At 39.5% G+C, this 24,392-nt stretch overlaps 1 protein-coding gene across 1 annotated transcript in view; it reads left to right on the forward strand.

Annotated features, from left to right (window-relative positions):
- Positions 1-16,825: 16,825 nt before the first annotated feature.
- The window catches only part of olfm2a (olfactomedin 2a), a 69,262-nt gene continuing 61,695 nt past the window's right edge, over positions 16,826-24,392 (forward strand). The window contains exon 1 of the mRNA XM_056752042.1: positions 16,826-17,273. Within this exon, the coding sequence (XP_056608020.1) occupies positions 17,217-17,273 (57 nt within the window). The 5' untranslated portion in view covers positions 16,826-17,216. The remainder of the gene's footprint in view (positions 17,274-24,392) is intronic.

A 24,392-nucleotide genomic window follows, 5' to 3' on the forward strand; every position in this document is an offset into this window, starting at 1 on the left:
CTAACCCAATTAGAGGTGTTTGTGACTTTAAATAAAGCAGCTCTCTATGTTTTATTTAATATGGCTGCACATCAGTCACACTAACACACACGCATACACACTTGTTGTCCTGTGGGGTCGAGACTCAGACGCATATGGCCCCTCATGGACATCAGAAAAATTGCTTTACTGGAGTCTCCAGAGCTTGTGTGATTCTGAAGATGAAAGCGCAGGGCTGCTAAGAGCTATGTTAGATGCAACACTGGGTTTTATCAGTGTCAGCGCTAGCGTGTCGGGCGTCTGAAACATTGTGTTGTTTATTAGAGGGTGATTAAAATTCTGACCCAATTATTCATTATACAGAAGAGTACTAAAGGAACGCATCATACACAAGAAAAAGACGTTTAAACTGTCCTGTACCATTGAGATGAAGAACCAACAGTGTGAAGAAAAGTGTTCGAAGGTGTGGATGACGAAATGATGATATAACATGATGATATAACATGCTTTCCTGTGGCTCAGTGGTTAGAGCATGGCACTAGAGATGCCAGGGTCATGGGTTCGATCCCAGGGGAGTGCCCAGATACAAATGTATACAAAAATCTAATGATGTATAATACAAATGTATAATACAATGCAATGTAAGTCTCTCGTCTGCCAAATGCATAAATGTAAATGTAAACATAGCAACTGTATTTGAGTGTGTATACTACAAGGACTGGGTTGTGTGTTATGTCTCTTTAAAAAAATAAAATTATTAGAAAAAAATATGTCCAGTATGTGCCAGTTAGCATCGGTGTGTCAGAAAAACAGTTGTTAAGACAAGGATTTGTTGTAAGCAAGCCTAAGATAAAGCTAGTTGTAACAACAAGGATTTGAAGTTTTGCAAAATTTATGAACATTTGTATTTTTAAAAAGCACTAAAACATCTTCAGTGATTAAACGCTGCATGTCGCACAAGTCACAACTCGCATGAAACAAATTAGCTGATGCCAATGTAGTTATAAGCTGCAATTATGTTTAATAATTGCATAAAAAATACATTTTCATTACTTTTTATTACAGTGTCATAATTTATTTTACCCTGTATATAATAGATGATTCTTCTTTCGAATCATACAATGTTATGAACTAATTGGCTTCCTAACTCTACTCTAGTCTACTCTATGGTGGGTGTTCTGGCACAATATGGCATTGGTGGTGACTGATGTAAAAGCGCTTTGAGTACCCAGAAAAGTGCTATATAAATGTAATGAATTATTAGTATTATGATCATTAATTGACCAAAAATGAGGTAACTTTAAAAGCAGCACAATTTTGCTGCCTACAGTCTTCACACACGTAAAGTGACAGTTCACCCAAAAATTTAATTTTGTCATCACTTACTCATCCTCAAGTTATTCCAAGTCTGTATAAATGTCTTTGTTTTGATAAACACATAGAAATAAATTTGGAATAATGCTTGTAACCGAACAGTTCTGAACTGAACTCTTCACTGTAGTGGAGTAGGCGGGGCGAGACCGTGGTTCGAGACCGGTGAGTAATTGTGGCCAAGAACTGTTTGTTACAAGCATTCTTCCAAATATCTTTCTCCGAGTTCATCAGAACGAAGAAAACACCTACTTAGTGTGAGTAAATGAAGACAGGATTTTCATATTTGGGTGAACTGTGAAAGGATTAAAGACTGCTCAATAGGTTGGAGAATCGAGTCTACTTCTATAAAAACCTTTGCCCATTTGGATAATGTTGAATTTTCAATCCCCCAGGTGCAAAACAGGGTCCTGTGAAGACTATTTAAATGTGAGACAGTAACGGGGTACTTTCTACTATAGTGTGTGTGTGTGTGTTGCTTGAGTGCACCAGTAATAAGAGCCAAGAGGTTTCATGCGGTACAGCTCTGAGTGAGAGGTATGACAGCCAGGTCTCATGAATAGTGATGCTAGACAGCTGCTCATTAACTAGAAGCCTGTCAGCCGACAGACTGGAACTGCCAACACGCATACACACGTACGGTCACAAACAACACACACACATCTGTTCATCTCGCTAACCTGTGACATCCTCAGAGATGGATCCAGGCTGGCTTTGACTCTGAACTGACCCAGGACTGAGATCGGCAATGGTTACGTTCCAAGCAATCTGCACCTTTCCAACCTCGTAGCATTAATGCTCAGTCTGGAGATAAATTCTTGACAAATCCGTATTCGTTTTTTTACGCCCAAGCCCACACCTTAGACCACAGTCAACCTCTGCTCCTAGAGGGCCACCGTCGGGATTTTATCTCTCAAACATTAAATTGAGCAATTGAGATGTGAGAATCTGACATTGAAATTGAAAATCACCGGCAGGTGTGTTGGAGTAGAAATGAAACTAAGCTATTCCGACCATTACAGCAACGCACAGCTACTCGGGCATGTAGAAGTAACCATTAAGTCCTTGCATAAACGGTGCTGACAGAAACCTCCCATTGTTGGTTTATCGACGGAGACATCCAGAGTATAACTACAGCTCAGTTTGATTCTTAATAAAGCACGGAGCTCATTGGAAACAGCACAGGATGAGCCGCCAGCATTCATAGTGCTAGAAATTTGTGTACTTCAGTAGTCTGCATTGTGAGATTCTTTTAACAAAGGGATTGACTTCATTTAAAGCATCTGTTTTTTCATCAGAAAGAAATTGCTTGTCTGATCATCAAAAAACGCGTCTGGTTGAGGGATTTATTTGCTAAATGTGAAATAAAATCAAAAGGGAAGAGGCAGAGCAAAGACGCATAAGAAAAAGCATAAGATTGAATTTTGAGAAGTCGTCACTGAAAGGCCATGTATGTTATTAAGTGGCATCTAGTGGTGAGGTTGCAAATTGCAACCAACGGCTCACTTCTACCTCTCCCCTTCAAAGCACTAAAGTGGCTGACACAGGATTAAGATGTCATCACGTTATTTCACTTCTTTGCTTCTTTTCTTTCGTGTATGCAGGGTCGGCGCCAAGGGGAGTCACTTGCAGTTCCTGCCCTCCCCACAGGGTTGTTGTGCCCCCCACATGACACAGTTTTAAATTCATGGAATAGCTACTGAAAATAATGAATACAAACATTTAAAGAATTTAAAAACAAAGGGGAAATGAAAATGGTAGCCTAGCCTAAGAGTTTACTTGGTCAAAAAAGATGAATCTAGTCTGGTTGTTGTGATGATGGGTCATTACCAGTGGCGGCTGCTGATCTTTTAAAGAGGGGAAGCTCATTTTCGGCCTAAATCATAAAAATTGTCCATTTATTTATATGTAAATTCTGCCCTACGTTCCTTTTCAAGAAAATGCTCTGTAACCCTGTCGTACCAACTAGGCGTCTTTTCCAGTGACTTGACCAGTCTCCTCTCAATGGCCAGCAGAGCTAGGCTGCTTAAACGGCCTTGGCCCATTGTGTTACGGGTGTAGGACTTGAGCCGCTTTAAACAGGAGAAGCTCTTGTTTAAGCTCTTGTTGTCTTTCGACTACACATGCAAAATCCGCGATGGGACTGAGTTGGAAATGGAGACACAGAGTGTGATACGCGTTATAATCTGAAGACCACGCCCACGCCCACACAACCGTCTCTTTGCATTGCGAGAAGCTGCCGCCTCCTTGTCATTTATGATTTATAACAAAAAAAAAAAATGTCTAAAAGCTGATATGTGACAATGTATATAGCAAACAAGCTAAAAAAAAAACAAGAAATACGTTTTTATAAGCTGTCGACCCCAAAAAATGAGCGTTTTAGGACATAAAAGTGGATTAAAAAGAGATGACAGCTGCTCCAATCATCACGCAGACGCTCGGAGTCCGGGCCAGCCCACTCCTCCATTCATCCCAGAGACGCTGAGCGTCCGTGGGCGGGACATAATCACAGCATTATCCAATGACCGTCTTGTTTCTAAGCACTGAAAAAAACTGTTTAAAGCAGCCCCATTGAAGTCAATGGACGCTGGGCTTCAACAGAGTAATGCACTGTACGCTACGGGAATGAATGAGAAGGAAATCGAGTCAGCCGACCTAAGTAGCTGATTCTGAACGAAATGGTTTTCGTTCGAGATGAACGTGTTTAACACATTTTTAGTCAATAAAATGTTAACATAATAGTACATATATTTGACCATTCATTTTTTTGACAATAATAGGGGAAGCTGAGCTTCCCTTGCAGTCTTAAAGAGATCGCGTCTGGTCATTACGCAGCGTAGTAATGTTTCTATACGTGTGGAGGGAAGCCACTAGCAATTTGCAAAGTTACAGAAGCTCGATGCTTCACAAATGGAAGGATCAGTTAGTTCATCATTGGAAAAGGAAAATTTACAACCAAATGGAAGGACACAGTTTTAAGGAGGTTTATTGTTTGCATGCTGCGCCTTCAGCTTTTTTAAAAGGAACGTGTGTTTCATTAACTTTAAGCAAGCCTTGGTGCGAGGGAGCATTACAGTATATCACAGCATAAGTTATATTGTCAACCTGTTGTTTTTGTTGTGACTGTGTGTGGTAATATTGTTTCATTTGTGTTATTCATGTTCACTTGTACGGAAAATAGCATCCTGCACAAGTTGTAAGTGTGCCCTTGCACAGATTTTTTTGTGTTAATGATACTTATTGTGTGCCCTCCAACTGGGAGCAACTTGCCCTCCTGTTTGTCGTGGTCTGGCGCCGACTCCGAGTGTAATTAGATAGAAATAACTCATTCTAAGAAAATAAAAACATAACGCTTAATTATGTAAGGTCTTTATACACTACATAAATATAATATAAATGTATATTATATTGCATTTCACCTTGTGCTACTTGAAACATTTAAGGTTGCTTAACTAACCACCTGCTGAAAATGCGTCTTTATTTATTCAATTTTCTTCACAAGCACACTTGCTTTTCATATGAATTGTTTTTTTATAAATAGATTTAAAAACTAACGTTGGCATTTCGTGCCCAGCACAATAAATGTTGCACTTTTTCTACCAATAGAATGCAGGCAGTGAACTGTGTTATTCATCAAACAAAGGAAAAGAGCATCATTACTGTCTTATGTCAAACTCGCTTGAATTCGAGCGCTTTTAGTATTTTTCCTGGTAAAGCGATTCATTACAGATGCTGCATACTGTATGCTTCCTCCGAAACAAAGCACTCACACCTGCATGTAAGATGAGGATATGCTCCTTCAATACCTTTCAGCACAAATGTAGGGTGTGTATTTCACCTGATTTACATTAATAAATCACACACTGAACGCAAAAAAACAACTATTAGCAGTCACTATTTATTCCCAGTAAAGTAAGTCCATTGTATGGAATTGATCAAGAAAAATATGCATAATTTCTTCAATTATAACACTTTCAATGCATAAAAACTTCTCTCTTCCTTAACCCTTTATTGGTGTCCATTTTGCACTAATTTATGTTTCATTCTCTCTCTCTCTCACACACAAACACGGATGCTCAAAGAATGGTTTCTCAGATTGATTGAGTCACGGACAGGAAAGAGAGGCGAATGGTCCCTTTGACCGGACCCTTGCTGTCAAATGAGATATGAATGTCAGCAGAATAATTGAGGAAGGTGTTTTATATGTAGAAGACAGAGAGGAATGAAGTGGAATTGAATCTCGGAGAAAATGAGAAGGGGAGCGAATCTCAGGGGACAGGCTCACAAAAGCTCTGCCATGTTTGAAGAAAATACAGGATAATTAGAGTGGTCAGTACCTTCCTCAGACTGGAACACTTCTCACACTCTCATCCTCAAACACAAACACACACATGCAATTACACAGTTGAAGATTCAACACACACACACACACACACCATGACAAACATAAATCAACTGGCTTTTGAAGCTCCCATGAGCGCTTACTGAGACAGTCCACTGTGAATACATATTACTTTGAGGAGCAGCCAGAAGGTCTCGCACCAAAAAAAGAAATCACTTCAGAGCCTTCACATCTCGTTTTGACTTTCTCTTCAAGAGTGCCAATTTTAGCCAATTTTGCTAAAACAGGAGAGCTCACGCACACCTCTCCCCTCCCCTAGTTCAGCTGTTGTGAGAGCTAAAATAGTCTCGTATAGTTCTTCCATCAAAATTGGAGGATGCTGTCGAGAGGAAAGAGAGAGACCAGCACCTGCACTCTCTCTAGTACGAGAGAAAACGTTCTCTCTTCAGATCGCCTATTGATCCCAACACCGGTCCCCATCGGCCTGTCCACATGACAGCAGCTAGTCTCCATGACAACAACAGCATTTCAGATGCATATTCTTGAGGGGTTTTATTTGTGAGAATAATACCCCACCTTTTTAGCATATGCCCACTCTGGAGGATTACAATATCTTGCACAAATAAGCCCAAATTTATGGAGATTTATGGACGTGTTCTTCTCAGAATAATTATTTATCCATCTATTACGCAGCATCTGATCAGTCGACTGTGAAAATGTACGGCTTACTTTGAAAAATAAAGGTTCTTTGCAGGACCCAAACCGGATTTTTTGGAGTTGCTGATGTGGCTATATGGATATCTAAAGCTCTCGATGTTACATTATATTTTCATCAGAACAGCGCACTGGAAGAGAAGTGAAGCTCTCTTGCCAGGGTGATTCAAGGAGATTGTAATATTGTAGATTAGAAATAAATTTTGTGCTTGGAGTGTGGAAGGTCTTTTATTGATTTTGGTTCACTTAAAGGTGGACAATGCAGAATTTTAAACCGCAAACTCTTCTTAAAATCGACTAGAATTGTGTGATGGTGTTTGTGTCTACAGAAGCTTCACAAGCATCACAATATAAAACTATTCTGAAACCTTTCTTTTTTTCAGGAGAGTTGACCTTTACTGAACAGAGGGACAGTGCGAGTGGAAATAAATCCTGCGGTCTTCCATCATTACCCCTCCCAAACTCTCTTGGCCTAAATCCCTCTCTATCGATTATCCTGGGAGAGTTCAGGTAAGAGAAAATAAATAAGAAGTCAGTGGCCATGAACGTTCCTCTCACTCACAATCACATGAGCAGCAAAAGAATCATTTTCCTCCTCTAACAGCCTCCTGCTGCTCTGAGCATTAACAACACAAAACTTAACCTTGAAGAAGCTCCCATCACCACAGACAGATGTTGCACGGCAAGCTCTCGGCTGGATTAGCCGTTCCTTCAACCCCACACGCCGTTCAGCAGTCAGACCTTGAGCGCGGGGTTGATCAGCAGTCGCAGGACCACACGCCAAACCAGACGCAGGGTAAGTAACGTCTGATAGCTCGCCGCGCTGCGAGCAGTGAACCGACGCGCTCGCTTCTTCCATCTTTCTCTGGCTGATTTTTCAAACCCATATCTGTATCAGAAACAGCAAACTGAAAAGGCAAATTGCTTTGTCACACCCAGACATGCTTGAGTACACTGAATAATTGCACTGCAGCTCTGGAAAGAGCTGTTTTCCTTTTATCTAATGAAGCCCTTAAGGGACAGGGAGGGAGGCGTGTTTGTGAACAAGAATATAGTGGTGTCTGAGGCCATCGCTGAGGCTTCTGGGTCCCCTGAATATGTATAGCTTCATCCCTTATCAGCTCAATGTAAGTCAGGGACAGTTCTTCAGATTTTGTTCTTCAACGTATGCAAGCAACTTAAGTTTGACTAAATGTATTTTAATTAACAAGCTTTAAAAAAACAAACCTAATATTTCTTAAATGTAAGCTTCATTGGTGACATTGCAGTGTTTTAATTTTAATTTGACTAACAAGTTTTTGTGCTTTTGATGGATGGTCGACGACAACTTTTATTGAATTTTCACACTTCATTCTAAAAATGCTGGATTATGTCAAACAAGTGTTGGGTCAACAATGGGCAAACCCAACAATTGGTTTAAATAACCCAGAAAATATTCATCTATAATCCAACGGCTACACTCAAAAATGTAACAGTACTGCAGAGGTGCCTGCAGACTGACACATCACACAGGTAAGCTTCAGACTGTTTTTAATCATATATTTGTAATTCAATTATTTATTGTAATTGTTAATTTATTAACAATTCTTAATTATAATGATCAATTATTAATAGTATTTTATGGTAAGATCATTTATGCAAATCTAATTTAACAATTATTTAGGATATTAATTAGTTAAAATGTTAAGCGTGTACATTTAAACATAATGTATCAGATGAAGTTGTATACATCATTTTTTTTACTGGTTCAGAATATTTTCATGCACAGTTTCGTAATGTTTCCTAAGCACAATGTGGTACAACATGTATTCAGGTTTATTTCTTAATATTTCAGAGTTGTGAGTTTGTGTTGGGAGTGAAGGTTTTCTTCAGCTAAGAAGTCTGATGTGTGTGGTGTTTCAAAAAGGTTATTTATTCAATTATTTTGAAGTTGATACCCTTCCTACAACAACGTTATAGTAATTAACTGTTTGGAAATGGAAGTTGTGTGTGTTCTTATAGCACATGTACTTGGCTCTGTTTCAGGCGAATCCAGAGATAATGAAATAGTCTCCAATGAAACAGTTTTTTCACAGGAGTGGCAGTTCATGTAGGATCCCAATAGTTCCCGGAAGTTACTAGTAAAGCATGGAGCTGTGGCTGAACAGACCAACTGAGCTAAACTTATAACTAAAGACGTAAGCCATTTAATGAATAAAAGAATGTGAGAAATAAAGCATTTAAAGGTAAAACATAACTTCCTGGAACTTTCTGAAAGCTCCATGAATCAGGTGACGGGTGAAAATTTTGAACTTGCGTTGGTGCAACTCTCTCTCTCAATGGCTCTGGGCAAATGCACAGCTAGGGCCAGTTGCTTTAACTGCTTAGACTAGTCTAACAAGTTAGTCATCTGATTTTTTCTTTAAGACTGGTCAACACTTCTTTAAGTCAGAACCAATAAAAGGTAGATTGGTCAAATTAAAGTCTAAAATGTAAGATTTATGAGTCAGTTTATTTTTGTCTCTATGTCTCATCGTCAGGCTCCTGAAAACACCTGACTGATATACACAGCTCTGGTTTGGCCTAATACTTAATGATGATGAACACAGCTATAGCCAGCCAATGGTGGGAATCTGTGATCATTGCCTGCAGGATTGAGCCCCATGATACAACACACTGCTAGATCCTACTTCTATTTTGTTTTCTAGAAATAAATAAATATATTGACACAATTATATTTTTGTCCACACAAGTTATTTCAAACATTAAAACACCTTCAGATTAAAAGATTCTTAAAAGCAACATTTTTGTCAAGTGATCCCAAACTTTTGACGGGCAGTGTAAGTGTGAATAAATAAGAAATAAAACCATGAATATTTCATTGTTAGAAATATTAGAGGAGTGGTAAAAGCTGTCTCTACCTAATTTAGTCATTATCAAATAATTTACCCCAAAATCCCTACAGTACACTCCAAAAAATGATGGATTATTTTGAAACCCACCACTGGGTTAAAAAGGGACAAACCCAACTGTTGGGTTATAAATGAACATATGCTAAGTTAAACCCAAGATGCTAGGTTTGTTAACCCATCGTTGGGTCATATAAAAAAATTAATTAATTTATCCCAGTGGTTGGATTTGTCCCTTTATGAGCCAATGATGATCTGAAAATAACCCAGCATTGTATAAAATGAGTGGAATTTTTATTTAAAGGTAAACCCTTCTTTTAAATAGCCAGTTTCTGCTAATATATTGTAGGCGTGTCCAAAATCATGTGCCTTTGAACAGAGCGATTGGAGTATGACAACAAAGTATCGCAAGAGGGTTTCAAACCAAAAAATGTCATAAGTCGACTCGTCTGTGTAGGTCAGCATGAAGCTAAGCACACCTACTGAAAAAACTCTTACTGTTTGAAAAAACTAATTTCTTAAAGAAAATAATTTGGCCTACATAAAAAAATATTTTTCCCTCAGATAAAATACAATTTGTGTAATATTTTTTGTGACATACTTGATTATTATACACTTAAGAATTTCCCTTGAAATTACAGTATTACTGGCAGCAGTTTGACCGTAATTGACTATAGATTTACATTTATGTAATTTACTGGTAAAAATTTGATCAAAGATAAACATCATTAAACATTAACAAGTTTTTTTCCTTACAGAAAAAAACTATAAAATAATGCAAAGCATTTTGGGAACAAAATTAGAAAAAAATTAAAAAAAAAATTTATAGTTTTTTTTCGGTAAGGATAAAGACTTGTTAATGTTTAATATTCATTTATCTGGGAACAAAATGTTAACAGTAAATTAGATAAATATACAGTACGTTACTGGAAACTAGCTGCATAACTACAGCAAAAATGTTTACAGTGTAGTATTGCTTTACTGGCATTGGCGTAAGCCCTACCTCGACCTGTGGACCCCTAGAATCATTCTCACCGATCATCCCATGAATTGTATTCTAGATGTCTGTGTATACAGAACTTTTTGGAGGATGAGAGAGCTACACACTCATTATGCTCGTCTCCGCAGCGTTGTATTGTAATAAGTAGATTGCACGGATCTACATTTGGCCTGGTCTGCATCCAGGTGCAGGTGGAGAAAAACATCAGTTCAATAAAGCCAGAGGGAATAAAAGACAGCAGTGGTCCTCAGACAGCAGGCCATAAGAAATGCTGACGCTTCACTCCACACACGGATACCTGCAGGGGTGCTGAGAGAAAAAAGGACGAGCAAGAGAGAGAGAGAGATGGGGCCAAAGCCAAGAATTCTATCAGACCTCTGTGGCTTCTTGGCCTGAGGTTACTGTCAGGTGACTGTATTCACACTTAAATACAGAGAGGACTGATTAAAAGAGAAAAATAGAATTGAGAGTGACAGTCAGAGGAATTGGATGTCTGGAAAAAAAGGTGAGGGTGAGACACATAAGAAATAGCAAGGAAGAGAGTATTTACACTTGGTCACTATGTGTTTTTTACTGATCAGACAGCTGCTGTATATCTAATCATGAGTAGACAAAGTGTAAATGCTTTACAAGACACATCCGAGACTGATCACACAAACAGCAGCAGGTGATGGATTGAGACGCATATGAGACACGACAGAGCCAAGAGCCAGGCACACAAATGTACACCTGACAAGTACATTAGCATGTGGAAGTCTGGGAGCCCTGCAATCCACAGGTGAGAAAACATGCACTCATGGTTGACACTCAAACGCCCAACACTTTTTGTGGTTAAAAGTAAATAAATAATTACTGTACATAAACTTAGTGTTGAAATCTGTCTCTTTCCCTAACCACAATTCACAGCTGTGGGCTTTTAATAAAAATATATAATTTTCAGTCATTTTTAAGATGGCAATAGAGAAGCTAAGTTTACAGTTTACAATGAACTCCTAAAACTCTTGGGTCCAAGATTGCATCATCACATCTATAAATTGTGCACAAAACTAGAAAACTTTGAAGCTTAGAATCTCAGCTTTCTTCCCAGTCCCATTAATTTAGCATTTATGTTACTTAAAAAACATAATGAATTCGTCTTCCCAAAACCAACCCCTCCCTCCTGTGAATACCACTGAATAATATTCAATTTCATAGACCGATAGATTCATACATCAAACAAAAGCGGTTTCTCTCTAGAATATGACTGTATATTTCACAGATTAACACTTAAGAGTAAAATTAAATAAAATAATTGTTAAACTGTTCAAAAAAATCTGAAATTACAATGTGTAGGTAAAATTAGTGTTTTTGTTTGATTCTGTGAACTACCAACAATATTTCTCCCAAATTTCAAATAAAAACAATTTCAATTTGCATTTATTGCAGAAAATGGAAAACTGGAGGAAGAGGTCAAAATATAATAAAAAGATGCTCTGTTCTTTTTCAGACCTCAAATACGGCAAAGAAAACAAGTATATATTAACTTCTAAGCAATACAACAGTCATAATTGAATGTGTATTTAGGAAAAGTTCAAAAGTATTTTTTTATGTGAAAACCTTGATTTTATCACAGTTTTCGCGTGTCTTGTGACTGTCATGTTGTCAGTCTTTCACATTGCTGTTGGATGACTTTATGTCTCCTGAGGTTTGATATTGTTGAAATTCAACAGACACTGGACTGGAAATGACACAACGGAGCACAATTTTCACAATACATGGTAATGCTTTGTATCATGTGTCACGATACACATAACACCTCTATTAAACTGCATTAAATGACAGTGTAAATATGCTCAGGGAGAAAGCGGAAAGTGACTGTGAAGGACTGTATGACATATCATTTGTTGCTCCCTAACTCTTTGTAAGTCGCTTTGGATAAAAGCGTCTGATACATGACTATATGTAAATGTAAATGTAAGGAAACCCGCCATCAGAATGGAGTGCTGTCATGTACGCCAGTAGGGGAATTGCATCATGACTGTATAATAACTTCTCCCATTATCTCGGGTAAGCGGAACGCAGGAATTGTGGGAAGTGCGGCTTGGTTCTGGGCTGATTCTAGGCAAGTTTGCGGATCGCGCCGTCGGGTTTGAAGCCATTGTTTTGCCGCAGAACTGTAATTAAACCTTCAGTGACAGTTTGGTGTATTTAACTTCATAATGAGGCAGAGCGTGTGCGGAGTTCAGTGCTCTGCGACTAAGCTCCTGTAATCGCTACTATCTGCCTAATTATGTAAAACCGTTCTTTTATATCCCCCAGCCCCTTTTCTCTCTGCGTCTCCTTGTACACGCAGACACAGACGCAGTGGGAACAGCCACGGAAAACACAAATCGTTCGAAATGACCTCTAAGGTCATGAGCTTCGGTAAAGCTGAACGGAAAGCAGGAAATTTCTGTCTGTCATTTTCTGTCTGCCTTCCAACACATTCCTGCAATATCATAATCTGTAGTGTGTGCCGAGGCCTCTACCCTTGGATTACAAATGGTGTTGCCATACCAACCCTAATAGCCCTTTACGGAATCAATTGTAATATTTGCATGAACAATTCTCTCCCTCTAATAAAAAACCAAAGAAAAGCATGTCATTTCACAGCACGATGCCCTTTACGAGCGTACACCTCCAAATGGGTAGCAATGTTACAGCACATTTGATAAATGAGAAGTCGGTCACCGTGAGAAAAGCCATCAGAAGTTCAGCAGTCTTAAGGTGACTTCGTATTTAGATTGTGGGCCGACTGCAACAAAAAAAGACCTTCAGCCGATTTTGTCATCGGAGACTGTTGTTGGAAACACAGAAAGCTTGTTTTGAAATGATAATTTATGGAAAAACATGAGATGTCTTCTGTTTCAATGGAGCAGAAAAACAAGAGAGAAGGAATCGTCGACAGCAAATAACTGCAGGTTTCGGTTGGCAGCGAAAACAGAAAGTTATGCGTTTTTCTTGTATGCCATTATCCTTCGTTTTGCATCCAATTAAATATGAATACAGACTATCGGGCAGAAGCCAATATTCCATCTCTGCGTTGAATAAGTGTGTGCTTGTCAACTTTGGAAATGTCATGTCTGCGTTTTAGATTGAAGTGCTGCGATTTTACTGATGGATGTGATTAAAAGAGTCTCGTGGAGGCCACGGTATGAATGACTTTTCTTTAACAATCAATCAGCCAGCAGAAGCGGTTCACGGGCAGCTGAATTCAGGTCTGAACACACAACAAGCCTTATCTAAGTGAAGATATGCGTTGTTTGCCAATCTAAGTTCATGGACTTATACAAACAACGCATCAGTGCACCGCATCACAACACTTCACTCTGTAAACTCGCTTCGCCCTTGCCCCGGTTGCCATGGTTATGGGCAGGTACTAAATGTGCAACTACCCAAGGGAGGGTGTGAAATGTTTGATTCTGTCTGCCGCTGGCCAACGAGCAATCTGCTTCTCACACCTTCCCCTACTGGGACGGTAATGGACATTGCTATGGCAACAAGCCACTCCTTACCTCCTGGCCCATAGGAGGGCAGAATGATGTGTCCAGAGCTGGGATTACTATTGCCCGAGTAAGTATCTCAATCAGTCAGTACTGTAGCTCACAGATGAGAGGAATGACCAATCTTCTCAATGTCTGCGAGAATGGGACATTGAGACGGAAATAATCATGAACTGTGCTGGACCGATGCTGCTCTCCTTTCAAAGTCTGATGTCGGGAATTACTATTTGATAACTTGAGCTTCTCACCATGCACTGTAGCGTTCTGTTTTCTGATACTTGGGAAACTATATTTAAGGAAATGAAATTGCAGCGCAAGCATTTCCTTAACAGATTCATCAAGCAGGTTTAATTAATGTAATGTAAAAACGCAACTGTGTACATCTCCCTGGTGGCACCATCCACCTGCATCTCTGTGCTGTTAGATTACTTGCTGTAACTTTACATCACACTTTCCAAGCCGGAAGTCCGAATTTAAAAGTGCTGTGTTATCTTTTGCAGGATCTATTGACAGATATGCAATACAGAACTAATTGTTCGGCGGTGTACAAAGAGCTTACATAATCAAGCAATATTTTTTTATTTTCTTAGAATCAGCTATTTCTATCTACATACACAGCGGGTCCCCTTGCATGGAATTCGCCATGTTGTTTCTACAGTGGCCCTAAAAGGACAAACTGCTCTACAGAGTAGGTTTCGTAAATACAGGGTCTCATTCAGCAAATAAGCAAAAACGTGATGACATCTTAGTTCTGTGTCACCCTCTGTATTGAAATTTTGACATTTCAAGTTCAATTGAATAACTTTACCTTTGCTGAAAGACAGGTTTTGAAGGGCTTATGCAAACTTGCGTAAAAGAAGAAATGTGATGTTTAAGCTGCTCTCAGGCAGGACACACATGAGGGGAACACAACAGCTTAGACATTTGAGACTCCAATGGTTCCCATCTACCGTATCGGGACAGTCCACAAAATCAATGCACAGTCTTCGAAGTAAACAGGCATTGATCTGTTCCTGTTTCCACTGTTCAGCTCCCCCTTCCAAAAACTACTTTACCTTCTATAGGAGAACAACAAACACTTTACTGCATTTGAATGATTTCAAGAAGAATTTACATTTGAAGGCCCAAAAATTATAGAATTAAAATGATAACAACGATGTAATATTCGAATTGTATGTGCAAGCACCACACACAGACACTAAACCCTTAGACCCTCTGTCCTGCAACAATTGGCCACCTTTAAGAAGACAGGAAAAGTACAAACACTTCAGCTCCATGTTCTTTTAAGTGTGCAGCCAAGTGTGCAATGAAAGAACAAGAGCAAGAGAGAGAGAGAGAGAGAGAGAGAGACTAAATTTGTGATTAAGTTCAATGCCTGAGTAAAGACAAAACTTTTCTGACTCTTTCTCTCTGTATGTGTGTGTGAACTGTTGCGTTCCCATGCATATTTAAGAATGCAGATAGATTTAGCGAATTCATTTATATTATGCGATATGCACCAATGAAAGTTGCAATTGAAAAACAAGAAATTAGGTCCAAAAATAAAGCTTCAATGTAACATGGACATTTTCTCCCAGTGTAACAACATGCCCTTATCTTTTAAACAGTCTGAATACTTATTTTTTCATTGCAGTTTAATCTCTGCGGTACAATTACACACCCATACACAGATGTCCTATTAGAACAAGAAATAATATTAAAAAATCTAAAATCAAACCTATAACATCCTTCAACCATAAGAACAATCAAAACGTAGGCCTGCTAGGTCAAACAAGGACATATTTCATAATATTTCTTTCATAAATTACAGTACAGCACTGAGAGGTGCATGTGCAGGAGGTTGATTCAGTGGTATTTGTTTATTAATGCACATTTTTATTGCTTGCAGTCAACAAAAAAATCCACCCTGTCAAAACTCAGGAAGACCAGAGACTTACCACACACTCCACAAACTGTTTCTGTTTCTCCTCCTCCCTGCCGTATACCTCTCAGCAGTTTTTATTCTCATCTATTTATATATGATTCTGCAAAATGATCCAACTGAAGCTTTGTTGCAAGGACTGCTTACTCACAAACATACAAACACTGGCCCAACTGTGTGAGTTTGTTTGGCCAACAATTTTGTGTTAAAACACCAATTATTTTTGTAATTATGATGAAAGATGAAAAATGACTGTCAAAGCTTAGTAAAAAAAGTTCACCCAAATATAATCTTTCTATAATAACTGATTCATTCTTGCGTCGTTGTGTTTTTGAAGCAACCTTTTTCGGCTGTTTTTCAAACAATAATAGTTTGTAGCGAGCCTGTCTGTTGTGCACCAAAAACTCTATAAAAGTAGTCAGTTTTTATTGCAAGTCTTCTGAGAGCTTTGACTGAAACCCACTTATCCGCAAGAAACTTCCCCTCCACCAAAACCAAGGTTTTGATGTCAAAATCCAATTGATTCCTACAACTGTCCCACCAGTTAGAATACTTGAAGCAGTATTTCAGAGCAGCAGGAACAATTGTCTTTGACAAAACTCTCTAAATTCAGTCTGTTCCTCACACAAAGCTATCCAATGGCCTCAGAAGTCTTAGAACATCATATGGGCTCTTGGTTAATAAATGTCGGAATTTCTGAACTGTTCCAAACATTGACGTTATTCGTTGTAAAACGTCATTTGATCTTGATAAACTGCTGTATATGTTGTTAAATATTATAGGGACACCAGCAACTCTCAGAACTGTCAGCAATGCACTTTCACCTCCAAAGATCCTTTAATATTCTGCTGAAAATCTAGTCCAATCATCAAGCTGCCTGTATCATAATGTCACATCTTTCCGGGTACACGCGCGTCTTTTATCCCCGTCTCAAAAATCTATTGTTTGTGAAACAGACCAGGCTGTCAATACAAAGCCTCTGTTTCTTCACCCTTCTCTCTCTCTCTCTCTCTCTCTCACTCTCTCTCTCTCTCTCTCTCACACACACACACTCCAGGCTGCGTCTTGAGTGGGGCAGTTCTTTGGAACCCACTCCCAGCACGTCAATGTGCGCAGCTCCCAGCGCTAAAGCAGCGCGAGCGCATTTAGTCACTCTGCAACTCGGGCTCTAGTCAGTGGACCCCAGAAGACCCCGCTGAGAGGGGAACCGCGCCGGAGCTGACCTCTTGGTGGCGGTCACACGCGAGAAACAGGAGACTGATCACCAAACACGAGGCACAGTGGGTAATCTGCCTCCGTGAGCGGAATAAAGCTCGGCGCGTGCCGCTCGGTGATGTGGATCGTCGCGCGCGCTCGACAGAACGTTGACGGAATCCTGCGCGGACCGTGAGCGAGAACAGGCGAGCACACGCCGGGGGTTTCACAACGAAAGTGTCCGGTGAGAGGGAAGTGCCATCAAAACGCTGTCATCTCGAGAGGAATGCATCTCTTCAGTGCCATGTTTCTTCTACTGATGTTATCTGCTCTGCCCTGCAAGGTAAGATGCCCGCCTGACACGCGAAATACAGCGGTGTTCATTAAAACTTGTGCTGTAAATACACGCGGTGTTGCCGCTGGCATACACGGAGGCGAATTGTCTGTAGCTTTCCCGCTTTCTTTGATTTGCAGTTTCTAAACAAGTGCTGTGCAGTCTAATGAGCCCATTGGAGGTTAATGGCTGAATCGTTGTTGGTTTGACTAATTCTCAAATAAGCGTCTCAGCATGCAGGGGAGGCTTTCTGTGGAAACCGTGGCTCGCACTGCGAACTCGATTTTCTGGGGTAACCGCTCGAGGACAGAAAAGTTGGAAGATAAATGACAAATCCTCAGCAGTGGAATTACGCTTCTCCACATTGCACAACAAGACTCGATACACAGTTCGTGTTGTTTGAGATGCATTCATATAAGAGCTATTTTTTGAGAAATAAGTTGCGACTGTTTTTGTGAATTGAAGTAAAAACACATTGACTAACCCAGAAACGCTGTAATAATGCGTTGTACATCAAATCTATCATAGGCTTGATCGCACTGTACACCAGAGGTTATTTTCGTTCAGTTGCTTACGTGGACATGTTAGCTTCTGACAATCAACTGTTGACGATGAATATGTAAAAACGGGTGAAAGGCGCGTGTACTTAAGAGCAGAAATGAATGGTCCATTCAGGACCTTGGACAGCGCTTGGCCAATCAGAAACTGTCTTTGCGGCAGCCCTGAAGTTGCACAGACATTTACTACATTTCTTTTATATGCCACGTCATTATACAGGTTTTTTTTGTCATATAACTAATCAGTTGGGCAATTCCAGCGTTATGGATGAGGCATTTTCTGTCAAAACTTAAAATATACATTCTCAGAGAATGTATTTATAACCAATAAATTGAATCATCTTGAATCATATTTTACTAAACCCTCGCTGATAGAGTCCAGACATCAGAAAAGTATCAGTCCATGCACAATATTTCGGTTTTAAAAGAGGGAAAAAGTTATACGTTAAGGACACAAGCTTTTGTAGGATTTTGTCAATTAAAATGTACAAACTTGAAGCAATAATACCCAACAAATGGACCATCGATGTCTCTTTATAGGACATCTTTTTTTTCATAATTTTAATCTTCTTGTGCCCATTTATGGATGTGACAATTCACTTTCCTGATGATGGAAAACGATGCTTAAAAAATAAATCCTTTAAGAACTTCACATGGGTATTTAAACCACCAAAATTTGGCATCTGACCAATCAATATTGTGAAAACCTTTGGTAAAAACTTGTTTTTTCTATCTTAACGTTGACATTTTCATGGAATTGCCAGTTTCCAATTAGCTTTGTCATGCTATAAAGAACATGGTATTAAATAAGTTCATCTCACCCTTAGTAAAGTTTTACCTTAGCAGTACTTGTCGTACTTTTCACCAAATATCGAAAAGTATGGTTATCTTGGTAATTATTTGTCAATATATTCTTAATTCACATAAACAAATTGAAGGAGCGTTTAGCCTCATGCTATAGAGTATAACTACCACATTGTTTTAATAACATATTATTATGTGAAGAATCAATTTAAATAAATCCAACAGAGATTTAGATTCCCACAACGTGGCATAATTGGAGAGCGGTGACGATGCATATGTATAGCAACCTCTGTGCTCTATTTAACAGTACTGTGTATTAAACAGACTGCACCTGATTTTAATATAAGAGGAAATAATGTGTCACTTTGTGTGTGTTTGCAAATTTGGCTGCTGATCCAACATACATTAGGATATGAGAACGCTAGGCGTTGGACTAGTGTGAATGGAGGTATTACAGTCTCTTCACCACAAAATGCCCATAATTGGCCCTAGGGGACCATTTGTCGTAAGTGTTTGTGTTAAATATTAAATAGTGAAGAGAAAAAAATGGCACCGCGCATCTCCCTGATGTAGGAATGTAGACATTAAAAATGGATGAATTCTTTTGGTGTGTCTCCATCCCGATAGGAATCCTCCACATGAGATGCAAAAGAACATCCACTAGCACACACTCTCAAACACACAAACTTATCAGCCACACTCACAGTCCTACATACATACACACTGGCTTTGAGCAAGACAACATGAAATATGCAACATACTTTAATGAGACTGATATTAGTTCGCTCACGACGTGGGTTTGTTAAGTACCCACAATGGCTTGGGGTCATGACAGGCAGTGATACAGACTGGTGCCTTTTGGACCTTGGCAATAACCTTTGTGTTGGGGTTACCCCACTACTACATTTGGCATGCTTAAGTAGCTCTCACTGAGATGTGTGTAAGTCCGTGCAGTTGTGTACAGTATATATGCATTTAGATTTTTGGAGTTTCTTAAATGCAGTCAAGCTAATCCAGTTCTATTTAGGTTTTAAAACTAGATAAAAACTTGGTTTTAATTATGCTCTGGGAAAATGTGAAGATTAAAGCAGAAGGCAGATTAGCAACAATAACAGTTTAACAAATTAAAAGCTCATTTTGTTCTCTCTGCGGTGACTCAACAACCATTAAAAAGATACCGCACACAAGCTTTTATTGCTACATTGGATATTATAACTGACATGTTTGGTGTTCTTTAACTCGGTGTAAAGCAGTATATTATTATTTATAGCACAGTGTGGGAAACATGTTCTGTCTGCACAACCGAAGCATCGACTGATGTTTTAAACCAGTTTTTGTTAGGTATTATTAGACATCTATTAGTGAATATTATTACTGCTGGCTCAAAGTGACGATCTAGTGCTTTTAGGATTAGTGCTGGGTGTTAGCATATGGATCCTGTCCTTCTTCAAAATACAACCCCAAACCTTGTTTGTACAAGCAACATATTGCGCTCTATAGTAATGTTTCATATTTCCATTATCCTCTACTTGGCGTTTTGTGTCATCATAATGACTTTTTACATCCACTACAGATTAAAATGCGGGTTCATTTAAATTTACTGTGTGAACCATTTTTCCAATATTTATCTGACATAATTTGGTTTTACATTGATGTGTTTGGCCAATGTTTTGGATAAGCAAGGTACAGTATATCTGCTGCATTGTCAAAAAGTGATAAATCAGCATTATTTTGGCCAATATTGACATTTATAATACAATGAATATGTTTATTTAATATGATTTCTTAATGACTTATTGAGTTAAATAAATAACTAGTTTTTTATACTGTATTTAACGGAATAAGGAAAGAAAACATATATATTATTTCATATTTCATCTGTTTTTAAAAATCATGATTTTATTGCAGATTATTGTGTCAGAAAGCTGTACTTTATGAGTTATTATTACTTAATTAAAACAACCCGACTTCCGTGTGATTTATATTGCAATGCACAGTAAAAAAATATTTATTTGTTTGTTTGTTTTTTAATTGCCAAAACAGAAATTTAAACTTGATTATGTTTAATTGCACGGCCTAAACTTGAAGGCTAGTATATGTGTTCCCTGGGATCAACCCGTGGGTTTTTGTGCTTGGCTTATAACCTGCTGTTGGTAGAGGCTCTAGGTCATATTTAAGGGAAGTGACAAACGACCTATACTGTCATATATGGGTTAAAGGAAATCAGTACAGAAGGAACTACGCTTCATATAGAGACTCTACACAAAATTTTGTAACAAAGTGACAGAAATTGGCATGCATTCTGAATATGTGCTACAGTATAATTGGACATTAAAAATGATGACAGTATTAAGTGTCAATACTACAGCCACACGATGACAGCCATTAGCTACAAATCATCTTGCAATAAACGTCATCAAGCGTAATTAGGCAGTGTGTTCGAGGCAAACATGTGAGCTCAGATATCCAGCTCAAGGGGACCACTGGATGTGTCTGATCATTGCTTGCTTTAATACCATCACAACACTGTCAAGAGTGAGATGAACATCTCTTTTCAGTTGGAAGACGGTGTGCTTTCATTTGAAACCATCCATCAATTAAATAATGTTTTCTTTATTTCAAAAAAGCGCTACTAGACTGTAGTAGAGGCTCGGTGGCCGGCCCCTTCAGATCTTCAGATGTGAAACTACATCACTTGATTGTGAAGTTAGCATGTGGAATGAAGGGGTTGTCTGTTTACCGAGTATTTAGCCCCGTCATACCAAACCCTCTGTGGGGGGCGGGCGCTAATTGGTTGTGACAGCGAGACAAACCCTTATAAAGTCGATCAAATTCTGTTTGAGGTCTCTGTTTTTTCCTCGTCTCATAAATACACCAGAGCCGCGCATCAAAGGCGAACGATTGCGATTGTTTAATAAGAACGCCTAAACGTGGAAGCCTTTGAGAAATAGAAGTGCCTCATGCGGCGGAGGGACCTGAAGTAATGCGCTTTAGTATTTCAGACCTGCCGCTCGCAAGAAAGTCTCTGTTGTACTTTGAAATTCACTTAAATGCAGTCATTTAATAATCAGCTCAATGGAAACTGGCTGCCGCAGTCCCAAGATTATATTAAGAGCGAAATATGAGATAAAAGGAATAATTTCAGTTAAGCTGCAGTCAGACGCAATTTCTTCTCTTCCTGTAATAGAGATTAGTCATACAGGGTCAAGCGAAGCTTCCATTGATTATATAAATAGGTGTCATTCACGTTTTTTTCTTTTAAAGCTGCCAGAACCCATTGGGCTGGTGAAACGGTGTCCATCCAATCAGGAGAATAAGACGGATTTGGTCAGGACACGATGGAAAGCAGCTGCCCTGAAAGCACCGCTACTACCGTTCCACGCCCATCCTGAAGAAAGCTTTACAATTAAAGCACATTATTCGTTCAGTCCAAGTAAATCCGTCTTGGCCACCAGCTAAAAGCGCTATTATAGACCCATTTGACCAGAAGTGCGATAATGTGCGAGGACCTATTAGGGCTCCTGTTTCTACAGTTAGCTTGGCAATGAAAATGGCCTCATAGTGGATTCTGGCCGTTGAGAGACTAATAAATATCATGAGCGGCGACGTGCTTTTGGACGGCGGTCGAAGTGAGGCAGCGACGCGTGCGCGGCTGAGATCAAGGGCACAGGGAGGCAGGTCGGACAGGATGTGCTCTGCCAGCCATCGGTCCAACTTCCAAATGGGGAATTAGACAAATGAAAAAGCTCAGGACCAGTGGCATAAATCTCACGGAGGACTGCGTATCAGCGGCCGCAGTAGACCCGTTGCTGTCGAGCAGTCCTCGCTAATGCACCGTGACCTTCTCTTCAGCCTGTGCACGTGTTTATTTATGCATGCGAGCGAGCGTCACAGACGTGCAACAAGGACTCTGGCGGGTGGACATGGAAAACAGCGTCAGTTTTTTGTAAAGCAGGCATGCGTGTTGGCGTCCGCTCTTAATGATGCTATAGTTCACGTCATAATCTCGGAGGCTGCGCGTGAGGCGTGCTAACAAGCAATGAGAAATGAATGAGCCTCTTCCCTTTGCCCACCTTCAAGTGTTCCTATTAACATTCAATTGTGCTGCATTACAATCAGGGAGCGTGCACAGACGCATGGCCAGATGAGGAGATTGAAAAGCTCAGCCTACGCTGAGAGAGGTGGCTGATTGAGACCCGCTGATGAGACCGTATTGTGTGGGGCACGGCGGAGGGGTCGAGCGTGGGCAGAATGCACATACGTGCGCATCTACATGTTTGTGCGTCTGGACTTAACAGCCAAGGTGTGAGCAGGGAAGCTACCGTTTGTGTTGTCTGTGAGAAAGATAAACAAGAAAAGTGTGAGATTGGAATCGTCTTGGTTGTCGCCCTCTCATGACACCTTTTCGATTGCCTGCTGCTTTTAATATTTTATCCATGTAAGAGGATTCTGAGGAGTATGCACACAAAAATGCAGTCCACATTGGAGCGCATTCAGTCAGAAATTGGGCTATAGTTTGTAGAAATCCATTCATTAAAGTGATAGTTCACCCACAAATTCTGTCATCATTTATTCGCCCTCCGATTGTTCCAAACCTGTAAACATGTATTTGTTCTGCTAAGCACAAGGAAAGATTGAGATAAAATAGAATAAGAGTCACCAAACATATCTCATCCCCCATTGACTCACATTATTTATTTTCCCTAATAAGGCAGTTAATGGGGGATGAGATCTGTTTGGTTACTGACATTCTTTCAAGTATCTTTCTTTGTGTTCAATCCATCTGATAAATATTTTTAATAAATATCAGAATTTCCTGCATTGTATAGACCGCTTCATCGGACGCGCACGTGCCTGACCCCAGTTAACTTCTGGTTTGTGTTTGGCTAATGTCTAATAATATAACTATTTATATATTTTCTAATTTATGTAACTATTAATTTGTATGGTTATTTATCTGTAAAATAATTGTATAATGTAAACGATTTGTTGAATTTTGTTGCAAGCTCATTTACTTAAACAATTTGTTGAATGGGTCTTGTTTTTGGTCGCAATAAAACAAACCGTATTGTACATTGACATCTAGCTGTTGAGCTTGGTATCACAGTCTCAATTCAAAATATTGGAAAGACAAGTTTAGCCAACTAAAGCTTGTGGCATACTTAGTTTTTTAAGGTGAACGCACAGCCTTGAAAAGTATACTGCTTTTGACTCATACTTACACACACTGGTTTTGACGCATGCGCGTCACGACATGTTACAATATCTCTCCGGCACTACAGGGGTCAGGTTTTCTTAAACTATCTTGAATCGATGCTCCCAGAAAACCGTTGCCACATGGTGGTTACTGCAAGAAATGGAATGCGCATACGCTACGCTTTGTACGCGAGGTAACAATATTCCTGAGGTGCGTGTACTGTTGAAACGACGAATTGTGTCAAATTATTTTGTATCCATCCGTGCTAATGACTATCTGTGAACGAACTTCTCTCCTTCCCGACTTGTTTGGTGTGCAACGTGTTCGCATGTACTCTCTTCCCGATGAGCTCCATGTGTGTGCGCGAGGCTTCAGCCTCTCGTATTTAAATGTCACTTGCATTTAAAATCAAAGAAGCGTTCGTAATACAGCAACACATTGTGGAGAAAGGGCAAACAGCATATAGCCGCTCTTTAATGTAGACGCACAGTATTGTGATTTTGTCCGATGATGTTGCATTTATAAATCAGGATTTTAGCAGCAGTTAAAGTGACTGCTGGTGACATCCTG

This window comes from Triplophysa dalaica, chromosome 7, assembly GCF_015846415.1.
Source record: "Triplophysa dalaica isolate WHDGS20190420 chromosome 7, ASM1584641v1, whole genome shotgun sequence".
NCBI classification, from domain to species: domain Eukaryota; kingdom Metazoa; phylum Chordata; class Actinopteri; order Cypriniformes; family Nemacheilidae; genus Triplophysa; species Triplophysa dalaica.